This window comes from Epargyreus clarus, unplaced genomic scaffold (assembly GCF_041222505.1).
Source record: "Epargyreus clarus isolate Ecla_fem2 unplaced genomic scaffold, WU_Ecla_fem_2.2 ptg000035l, whole genome shotgun sequence".
Lineage (NCBI taxonomy): Eukaryota > Metazoa > Arthropoda > Insecta > Lepidoptera > Hesperiidae > Epargyreus > Epargyreus clarus.
Window position 1 is genome coordinate 7,139,465 of NW_027332240.1, and position 12,088 is coordinate 7,151,552.

The 12,088-nt window shown below is 35.5% G+C and overlaps 1 protein-coding gene across 1 annotated transcript in view; it reads right to left on the minus strand.

Annotated features, from left to right (window-relative positions):
- The window catches only part of LOC140756772 (uncharacterized), a 76,484-nt gene that overhangs the window by 37,510 nt on the left and 26,886 nt on the right, over positions 1-12,088 (minus strand). Inside the window, exons 3-4 of the mRNA XM_073092330.1 lie at positions 7,182-7,281; positions 2,354-2,462 (exon numbers count right to left, since the gene is read on the minus strand). Coding sequence (XP_072948431.1) covers positions 2,354-2,462; positions 7,182-7,281 — 209 coding nt within the window. The remainder of the gene's footprint in view (positions 1-2,353; positions 2,463-7,181; positions 7,282-12,088) is intronic.

Consider the following 12,088-nt stretch of genomic DNA (forward strand, 5'->3'; position numbering starts at 1 on the left):
CGTAAATTCTCTAAAATGTTTTAAAAATTTCTCTAAAAATGTTTTATATGTGTCAAGAATTCAAAAAAAGAACTTACTAAAATAAGCCGTTTGTGGCTTCATTCAATTTCAAGGCGGCGAAGTATCTTTACTAATCTATGGTCGCAGATGTCAATTCAATGTAGATGTCATTCGTGGGGAGGTCATATCCGGTCTATTGCTGCTATATATTATAGAATATATTTGACAAAAGCCTATATATTATACTAAAGCCTACAATAACACATTAGGATATTAATTTCAGTCATCTTTCATCCTATACAAAACATTTGAACAACTGCCAAAATACATACATACTATTACCAAACAGAAATCTTGATCCATTACTTACAATACAATACCGTTTTTGCCATCAATTTTGCCACAAAAAATGATATATTGTATGAAGTAACGTTATATATAATATTATTTTTATAAAATGCGTTGAAGTTAGGCGTTATATAATTTTTAGCAAATAATATTTAGTTGAATAGTGTAATACTAGAAAGTATATCTAACATCGTCTAATGTATTTGAAGTAAAATTAACCGAATACGTTATTAGTACGTATACGTAATGTAACATTAACTGAACAAATAAATGCATTGGATGATACAATAGAATACAATACAATACAATACAATAGCAAACGAACGTATGATACATATTTTATATTAATATTTGTTACTATTCTCATATAAGTGGCATTGTCTTTTTTGAGAGTCAATTCTTTATACATAACTAGTTAAATGAGTAATAATTTAAATAGCCTTAATTATTATCATACCGCCCATGTACATCAACTCCAGATAGGATTAGATTTCTACCTGAGGTTGGCTACAGATGCGCCGCTACCCAGGAGGACTAAGCTGAAACGCCTCGGAACAGTATGTATTCCTTACCACACCCTTCAAACCAGAACACAGCAGCACTTTACACTGCTGTTATTAGGCAAAAAATATTGTGGCGGTGGTGCCGCCGAATCGAACCAAAAGGATTATGCCACCTTCATTACTACACGTGATAAATTGAATACCTTCTTATTTGATTAAAGTCGGTTAAAAATAGAGATAGCATTTATTACATACATAGACTATATACAAGTCAGACATTTCGTCTAGCAGTAGTGCGCTAGTCAATATATTATCCTATATGTGCCCCGTGAGTGCTTTGTTTCGTACGTGTCTGCTTAGTCCATGCTAAAATAAAGGAAATGTAGTGGACTTGGTGAAAAATAGTCTGGAGACAAATTTTCTTTCCAACATTTCTGTACTAAAACTCTGTGAAAACCCATCAAACATCTAATAGGTATAGTTATAACAACATTAACTGAACAAAAATAGGTAATTATAATGATACGCTTGAATTTTAAAAATATATGGGTTGCACTACGGGAGTGCCAGCAGAAGTGAAAACTTTCGAAACCTCACCTGAATAATAAAATATTAAAAATAAAAAATGAAACTGAGAACCATTGACGTATTTTTCTATTCTGACACCGGATGACATCTTTACTTTCGTAGTTTGCTTTGCAGTCTTACGAATTTTCGATCAGGTCACGTGTCCTGACGCGAGTTTAAAATTTTTTATCCATCACAAAAAAGTACACACCGCTACTAAAGAAGTGTTCTCTTCAAAATCTTTGAAATATTGCATGAGACAAATAAATCCGATGTAACATAATGCATACGAATATTATTGGCCGCTTCTTCTTCATAACGAAACGCCTTGCGAAGTGGCGATAGACTTTCATAAAGAGTTCCGCAAAGAATCTACTTTAAATAAAATATTTCTGACTATGACTATATGTATGATGCGCTATTAACAGTCTAACAGACTAACCCAATCAGGACCAGGGACTAATGCCCCCTTACGATCTTTATTATCGATTATCTTAACTAGTTAACATATTAATCCATATAAAAAATAGGAGTCTATTGTTTACTTCGTCTATGACACACAATCTACACACAACACACACATATTTCAGAACAGGCACTTGTAAGCGTATAATAATTAAAGCTATTAATTTAGTACGGTATAATCCGCGCCAAACTGCTAGTCCGCTCTGAAGTTGATGCGAGCAGGTGTAGTCATACAATTTGCTATGGCGACGCGACTCATTTCTATATTCAGAGCGGACTAGCAGTTTTCACGCGGAGTATACCAGATATTATAACACTAGGTATATGTCTAGATTTAGAAACAGGCACTTACAAGCATATGACTAGTTAAAAGTTTATATTAATTTAGTACAGTACTAGACAGTATAATGCTATGTATAGTACAGTAGTATAGTATAATGCGACAAAATTAAAAATACGTTATTTCTTACCAAGACTGGCGTCGTAAGTGTTCATGTACTCTGACGTCATAAACTGGGAGACGAGCGCTGTCTTCCCGACGCCGGCGTCTCCGAGCAACACCACCCTGTATTTTGGGATCTGCAATCAGGGAATATTGTTGAGTAATCAGATATCTAATGAAGTAGGAAAAGAGCCGAATATTTTGTGGGGAGCACTGTCATATTATTAAAATAAGTACCTGAATATTATTTTATTGAAATTATATATTTTTTTCGCTTCATTGTTCGAATATCACGAAAGTTTTGAGCCAGGTTGACATTTTATAGTATAGAAGTAGCAGACGAGCATGTACCTGACTAAATTGCAAAGACTAAATTGGAATGCTTAGTAAGAACATTTCTTAGCGTTGCAGTACGCTATAATGGTATTAAAAAGCAAAAATAAATGCAACGGCGTTACATCCAAAGTTGAACCACTAAGAATTGTACCTTTAATACTACTGTTATGTAAAAACAAAATAATTTATACCTAAACTGAAACTATGCGAAATGGTAAATGCGATGAAAAGCACGCTTTGAACGGCTTACGTAACAACTTGTTCGCAGAATATGTGGCCAGTACGTGTTTTTGATAGCCAGTCGATTATACCTATGTACGCTATAAGCTACACTGTGGCTTATTCAACCCGTTTCGTTGAAATGCAAATGTAGTCAGTGTGCCTATTCGATACGGATTTGTTTCATAATAGAGTAATAAACAAACGAGTATGCAAGTACTTCTGATAGTAAGTGGATACTGCCACCCATGGATATCTATACTCAATCCCAGGTAAGGTGGGATTCGTACATAAGGTTGGCCACAAACGCTTTGCTATTTTTGAGGACTAAATTGGAACGCTTAGTCTAAGTAGGAACAATTCTTGGCGCTGCAATACGTTACTTGTTATTAAAAAGCAAAAATAAATGCGGCGGTGCTACTTAAAAAGATGAACCACTAAGAATTGCATCTCACAACGAATACTACTCTTATGTAAAAACAAAATAATTTATACCTAAACTGAAACTATGCGAAATGGTAAATGGCGATGAAAGGCAGGCACGCTTTGAACGGCTTACGTAACAACTTGTTAGCAGAATATGTGCCCAGTTCATGTTTTTGACAGCCGGTCGATTATACCCATGTACGCTCTCAGCTACACTGTGGCTTATTCAACCCGTTTCGTTGAAATGCAAATGTAGTCAGCGCGCCTATTCGACGATGTTCGATAACGATTTGTTTTTTGGCAAAGGGAGATCTCCCGCCGGGCTAGGTGATCATGCCCGGGGAGCGGCCGTGCTCCGACAGTCTCAGTTCGGAACTTGTATATATGCCAGATATTTGGAAAACTTCGATAGCGTGATTCAGAATACTCTTGGCGCCATCTCTTGTCGAGTAGCGGGAGGTCGCTATAGTTTTATAATTGAGTAATGTAAATCAGTATTCAATACCAGTATGCAGCAAATTTTGCTGCTAAATTTGCTGCATAATAGAGAAGTGGTCAACGAGTATGCAATCAATCTGATAATAAAAACATAATGTGTCTCATGGACATCTTTAAACAATCCCAGATAGGATTAGATTCTTACTTGAGTTCGGTCACAGATGCGTTCCTGCCCCTGAGGACTAATCTGGATACTCTCCGATGAGTGTTGATATTGCAATATATTATATAATTGTATGTTGTCGAATCTAATCACATATCTTGTTCATCGTCCTCAAACATACTAATATACTACTGTAAGAACTAGGTGTAAAAGTTTCCCCAATTCATCAATTTCAATAAACAAATCTGCATCTGCAGAATAAGCACGAACGCTTATAATTTTTGAAAACATTTACAAATTGCTACTCTTCAGAATATACGACCAAAACATGTCTTGATAGTACATCTATTGTATGTATATTTGAGCTCTTTGCCAGAAGGCAGTTGTGGCCTATTAAGCTACGCTGTGGCTTATTCAACCCGCTTCGTACTATATAAAACGCTAATATTGTGGGCAGCGCTCCAACTGTGCTCTTTATAGCATTTATAGCTCTATTTTAATCGCATACATTCCATGTGTTAGTATTAGAATTTAATATTAAAAACAATATTATTAAGTTTTCAATTTTTACGTACAAAAATATTTTTAAATATGTATTGACATTCAAAAAGTGCTCTGTAAAGAACCTATTTCGAATAAAAAAAAAATGATTTGATTTTATTTGATTTAAGTCTAAGATTTTAAGACACATATTTTTTTTGATTTCTTTTAACATTTAAGTTTTAAAATTATAAATCTATAAATAAATATAAATATCAATGATTCCAACTGTATAACATTTATTTATTTGTAAAAAAATATATAAAGATGTGGTTAAGTTAGTTTATGTTGTAAAAAAAATTTAATATTATTTTTATTTTACCTTTTTTTTCAGTACATAATATTATGTAGTACGACAACAAATATCCGTATTATCATGTCTGAAATGAATGAACCAAATAATAATAAAACACCCGAATTCGTAATAGTTATACGTAGATTCAAACCAAAATGTTTGAATACGTAGCAAATCAATACCCAGTAGTGCTTCATGCCAGACTCAGAGAGCTATTAAATTTCACTGCGGTTTGTGAGGCACGGTCCACACTGCCACAAATATGGAAGCCACAGACTGTTAACTGTGTATGTATGTCTGTATTTAGGTATGTATGTATTTAATAGTATAAACATACATAAATATAAAGTTATATATTTATTTTGTAGAGCAAATGGTCACTTATATAAAATATGTTTACTATATCACTATCGGATCGGAACACGACCTATCAAAATATACTAAAGTAAAAAACTTTAATAAGAATCTTAAGCTGTAACTTATTGATTTTTTCGATATCGGCGGTTTATTTTGTTTCTGCTACCACACGTGTGACGGCAGTGTATGGACAAGTTCCAATGGACTGTTTGTCCACTGCACTAGAGGTGCGCATTATATATCACTGAAGTGAAAAGAGAGATATATATCTTTTCAACTCAGTGATATATATCACTCTTTTAGCTCAGTAACTCACTTTAGCTCAGTAGCTCTGTAAAGATATAAGCGACATTTTATATCAGTATATCAGAGAATCAGATCAAAATGTTTTGACAACATTTTTGATTCCTATAATTAATACAAAACTGACAAGAAATTATATATAAATTTCACAGCCAACACTATTTGTATATCCCTATTTTCATATTCTTAGCAAAGAAAAAAGATTTTAATAAGTGTTTAAGACGTAATGCATTTGACTCGAATCAGACTCTCTCAGTCAGTCGCTCATTTGACTCATAACTCACTCGCGAGCGAGTATAAAACTGTTGAGTTGAAGAAGATCTTATATCCGGAATCGTATGGACCTATGAACTCAACCATGTGACGCGGATATAAAGATATAATTCAAATTCGTCGGAGTTGATGAGTGATTAGCTCTTTGGTGAAGATATATATCTTTTATATCACTCACTCGCGAGCTACTCAAGTCTACACTGCACCGTCACCGCCGAAATAGCGTACATACATTTCACACATTTCTGTGACAGCGTCACAGTGGAATATCATCCCCTGACGGCTTTATATAAAGATAGTATTTATGTTTTGCTGAGTAGTAGAAAACCAATACTTTACGAGTGGAAATGAGCCAAAAGGGTGTTTTTGAAAGCTAATATATTACGTTATATAAAGGCCTAGGATTCTCCATTGAATTGGCTCCAAATGGGCTTAGTTCCAATTGGCAGCCTAATTCATGCTGTCAATGGCCTTATTGATTTAAGGAACTGTGTGGTTAAGTTAGGGCCAATTCGTTAATTATTTCAAGGGTCTAAGGGTATGCCAAAATTTACATTTATTTATTTAAGGATTACGTATCTTAAACCAATTTATAATTAGACTAGCTGACCCGGCAAACTTTGTACCGCCTCAAAATCTATTTATCAAATATATTTCATATAAAATATAACCTATGTTACTCGTGGATAATGTAACTTTCGAATGGTGAAAGAATTTTTAAAATCGGTCCAGTAGTTTTTGAGCCTATTCATTACAATCAAACAACTAAACAAAGTTTTCCTCTTTATAATATTAGTATACATAAAATGATTATTCGGTAATAATAGAAAGAAAAGATATCGAAGAAAATATTACTTTTGCTTTCCTGTTACGGCTCAAATTATAGAGCCCTGTGACACACGAATATTGATTATCTATTCGATGAAAAAAACGTATCGAAGAAAGTGTAGGTTTTCATTTTCATCCCAAATTTCATATTTTCATAATTTCATAAAATCCCAAATTTGAATTCCTGGTGAGTAAAAATTTGAAATTAGAACTCTATTCTACGAGTACGTCTGCGTTAAGGCATTTATATGGTATCTTCTTATTAAATTTAATTATTTAGATCATATTTAATATAACGAAGTATCTAAAATAAAATTGGTTTAAATTTATCGACGATGTGATGACCGGAATAACCATTAATAAGGTAATTTTTCAACCAAGTGAGAAGAAAGGCCATAGTCCACCGCGCTGGCCAAGTGCGAATTGGTAGACTGCATACTTTTGAAAAGTTTTTTTTAAGATTTCTCAGGTATGCAGGTTTCCTCACGTTATTTTCCTTCACCGGTTTAGCAAGTGATCATTATTTTTTAATACGCACATAATTTTAAAATTGAAATTGAGATGTACGTGCCTGGGATTTGAACCTCGGACCCTCGATCGAGAGGCCGAGTTTCTTAACCACTAGGCTATCACTGCTTTTTTGCAATAATAATTACACATTATATGATTATAACTTACGGGATCCATTTCATCTTCGTCAGGGGTATCGAGGCTGGCGGAGTCCACGGGTCGGTAGCCCGAGCAACAGGAACCGTCGAAGGGGGATCTGTCAGACGCTCTGGTAACAGAAAATAGGAATAAATGTATTTTATTTTTCATTGGCCTTGTTTTTATTTTAATGATCGTAATGTCTTGTTCTTATTTTATAATATGAGAGTAGTAAACGAGCATGAAGTTCACCTGATAGTAGGTGGCTAGTACCGGCCATGGACATGTATAATCAACCCCAGGTAAGATAAATACTAAATACCTCATTTTGATCATCGCGAACAATGCGCCGAATACCTACGAACATGAACAAAAACGCATAATCTATTGATATGCACGCCAAAAATCCACAGCGCGGAGAATATACGTGTATTCACTTTAGCATCGAATACACACGAGTAAGTTACTTACAAGCATACTCGTATATTTGCCTATTCGTCTATACTCGCCAAGTCTAAATATGGCATCATAACTTCAATGTTAGTGCTATCGAGTTATTGTAAGAAGGTTGTTGTAAAGGACTTATTTACTTAGGCGTTCCAACTTAGTTCGCGGAAGAAACACTTCTAGGATATACACTTCTTAGAAGTAATGTTGTTCAAGACGGATTTGGATGACAAGACACGTGTAAGTATAACTAAATAGATGCAAAGATAGACGTAACAATAGATAATCAGCTGAATAAAGTGAACAAATAAACGAACTAAATTAAAATTTAATTTGATGGTTGTAGAAACCTTTGTGGTTCTACTCCGGCGGCACCACCGCCACTTCTATTTCTGCCTCATAACAACAGCGTAGTAGGAAGGATGTAGATTTCCGAGGCGTTCCAGCTTAATCCTCTGGGATAGAAATGCTTCTATGGTCTCAGGTTGGACTGCAATCTTATCTGGGGTTGATTACAGAGGTCCACGAGAAGTAGCAGTTACTATCACATGATAGTTCACATGAACCGCATACTCATTTGCTTTTAAAAGATTGTAGAAAATTGTCATTATAATCATCGTCATCATCAACCTCATCAACTGTCACACTGCTGGGCACGGGTTTCCTCTCAAAATGAAAAGGATTAGGCCATAGTCCACCGCGCTGGCCAAGTGCGTATTGGTAGACTTCACATACCTTCGAAAACTGATTTTTTGGTTTTCTCAGATAGACAGTATCCTCATGATGTTTTCCTTCACCGTTTAAGCAAGTTGTAATATATTTCTAAAAATAGTAGTACTAGAAAATTGTGGTTGGTTGAAAATAAAAAGAAACCTAATCTGACATAGTCAAAACAGAATTTTTCGCTACACCCCAGTGCCTAGCTCAAAGCCTGTCAGCAGAGAGGCTAGGTTGACCGCTTTGAAAGCTCTTCAATTTTTAGCAAAACCTTTACACAATTTTTGAAAGGCTTTCCTATGTAGAGTGCTGTATTTTTAGGATGGGTTTAAATAACAGCTACGCCGGGGCTTAAACTAGAGACTAGAGTTTTGTTGTAATGGATAGAGTTTTGTTTTTGATATGTTTTTTAGATTGAAGAAGATTGTATAAAACGATAGTAGTGATAACTTAGTAGTTAAGAAACTCGGCTTCTCGAGCGAGGGGTCCGAGGTTCGAATCCCACGCACCTCTGATTTTTCAAACTTATGTGCGTATTAGAAATTAATTATCACTTGCTAAACGGTGAAGGAAAACATCGTAAGTAAACCTACATACCTAAAAAAATCTCAAAGATATGTGATGTCTACCAATACGCACTTGGCCAGCGCGGTGGACTATGGCCTAATCCTTCTGATTCTGAGCGGAGATCCGTGCCCAGCAGTGGGACATTAATGGGTTGATGATGATGATGATGATGATAAAGGCCAACTTTTAAGTAACGGTGATTTTATTTCTGTTAACTTATCAATGACCATCTGTACCTATCTTATTTTTTTTTTATAATATAAGAGTAGCAGACGAGCATGCAGTCCACCTGATGGTAAGTGGCTACTGCCGCCCATGGACATCTGTAATCAACCCCAGATAGGATTATATATTCCTACCTGAGGTCGGCCACAGATGCGCCGCTACCCTTGAGGACTACGCTGGAACGCCTCGGAAAAGTATGTCTCACTTACCACGCCCTTAAAAACGAAACACAGCAGCGCCTAACACTGCTGTTATTAGGTAGAAATAGATGCGGCGGTGGTGCCGCCGGAGTCGAACCACAAAGGGTACTACCACATTCAAAATTCCTATGTAATCCTAAAAAACTTGCAGGCTAACGTTTTTAAGCGTAGTTTAATATTAACGACTCTATTTTCTATCCTGAATCTATCATTTTTCGTATTATAGTCCCATTTATCAAATTTTCATGTCAATTTTTTATCACGTGACATCGTTTCAACACAATAAATTACTCTAATTCAGTGCTGTCTATCAGTGCCTCTACAACCATTTTCAAAATTACTGACCATTTAAAATATACATGCATCATTTGACACGCAGGGCCGGATTTAGAGGTGTGGAGGCCCTGGGAAAACAACGAAGTGGGGCCCCTAATTATTTTTCAAATAAAATTTTATTTTTTTTCTATCAAGTTTTCCTAAAAATATTGTCAAGAAATAAAATGAGTTCATCAAAGGATCTATTGATTAGTTAACAGCAAGGCGGTAAAAAAATTATAAATATGTTCAAAGTGGGTAAGAATCGAGTTCAAAGATTCCGTTACATATTCAGATACATACATACAGGTCAAGGTAATAAAACATGGTAAAAATGCGAAGAAGTACTGTTTGTAACAACATACAAGTTTGTGACTAATCAAAATTTGGATTTTTTTCTATTGTTAGGGCCCCTCTCCATGTAGGGCCCCAGGAGCAGGGCTATTGCCGTGCCCCTAAATCCGGCCCTGGCAACGACCAAACGAGTGATCATTAGTCTAATCTACTTAATGTATGTTTGCCGTGTCAACAATATAATACGAGTAAGTCTTTGAAATAATTAGCCGTCGTTTATTGACTTTGATTATGTAGTACTCAATTAAGGAAATTGATTGAGGCTTCAATTTAATTTGCCTTCAAATTAAATTTTGTTAGTATATTGATCATTTCATATTACTTGTTTAGTGAAATAAATGAATGTTGAAGGTGGTAGAACCCTTTGTGGTTCGACTCCGGCGGCTCCGGTGTTAGGTGCTGCTGTTATTAGGTAGAAATAGGTGTGTCGGTTTTGAAGGGTGTGGTAAGGGAGACAGACTTTTCCGAGGCTTTCCAGCTTAGACCTCAGCGGTAGCGGCGTATCTGTGGCCGACCTCAGGAAGGAATATCTAATCCTATCTGGGGTAGATTACAGATGTCCATGGGTGGCAGTAGCCACTTACCATCAGGTGGACTGTATGCTCGTCTGCTACTCCTATAATAAAAAAAAATATATAATTTAAAAAATAGCTAGCAACAACTACCAAACAACTAAATTACACCATATCAAACTTGCGGAGAAAACTTTGGTATCATCATAAAACAGTCAAGTCGAAACTATTTTGACCACAAACCCACATGTTAATCAAATTAGTTTGGCGCACGATCACTATATTGCGTGCGTCGACTCATCCCACTGCTCTCAGGGAAATTTAGGGAATATCCCTTCAGGTGAAGTTATCATACATGAGGTGTATTTTTTTATGAATGAGGAATATCAGATGAGCATGTTGTCCTTCTAATGGTATCTACTGAAATATTTTTCTTTCTAAGTAGATACTTGCTTTATTAATTTGTATTATGCGAGTGAAATCTTGCAACTGAAAAAAACAACATAAACCAACTGAGCTGAATTTTTGCATACATTTTGCTTGAATGACATTGCATGACAAGTTTAGTGACGTCATTGTACAAAATGGCGAACACCCGAAGAAAGCGGGCTAATTATTTTTTATGTACCACCATAATATTGGTCTTTAGAGAAAGGGATTCTCCGACATCCAAAACCGCGCCTCAACGGTTATTGATCAAAGCTTTACTTAAATATTATGTTTAATGTTTTTTGCATAGATAAGTAAAGATTACTCACTCCTAACAAGAAAATGTACCCAGTTTTGAGAATTGAAATAGTTGCATAAAAAAGATTTGCCACGTCTCCGTGCTAAAATGACCCTAAAATATTTGAAATAATTATTTATTTATTATGTAAATTACGCAGTATTAGTTATTTATTCGTAAATTTTCTCTAAAAATGTCTTTATTTGTCAAGAATTCAAAAAAGAACTTACTAATAAGCCGTTTGTGGCTTCATTCAATTTCAAGGCGGCGAAGTATCTTTACTAATCTATGGTTTTATGTTAAATATTTTGATTAAAAAAATCTTTGGCGTGATTCGTTATCAAAGATCGCCACATACACTAACATTATATAGAAATTACTATAAACTTTAATAAAATACTTATAAATCAATCTCCTTCAAACCTTTACCTTGTACTCGGACAGCTTTGAGCAACCTTTAATTTATCCCCAGATCTATATCCTGCCAAAGCCCCGAGATGTAGGTCAAACGGCGCACGCAACATTGTAATCATTCAAGTAACTAATCTGAATAACATTTGGCTCGCACTAATAACAACGGAACAAACATTTTTCCTTGTCTTCGCCGATGGGTATCGGGTGTAATCGTCTGTGTATACTCTGTTTATTTGCTTTTATTTCTCTCTTTTCGAAACTACGAGGAGCTTTCTCGGGACACTGATTGAAGAGGGAATGAAAGTGGTAGAAGGTAGAACCCTTTGTGGTTCGACTCCGGCGGCACCACCGCCACACTTATTTCTGCTTCATAACAGCAGTGTTAAGGGCTTCTGTGTTCTGGTTTGTAGGGTGTGGTAAGGGAGACAGACTTTTCCGAGGTTTTCCAGTTTAGTCCTT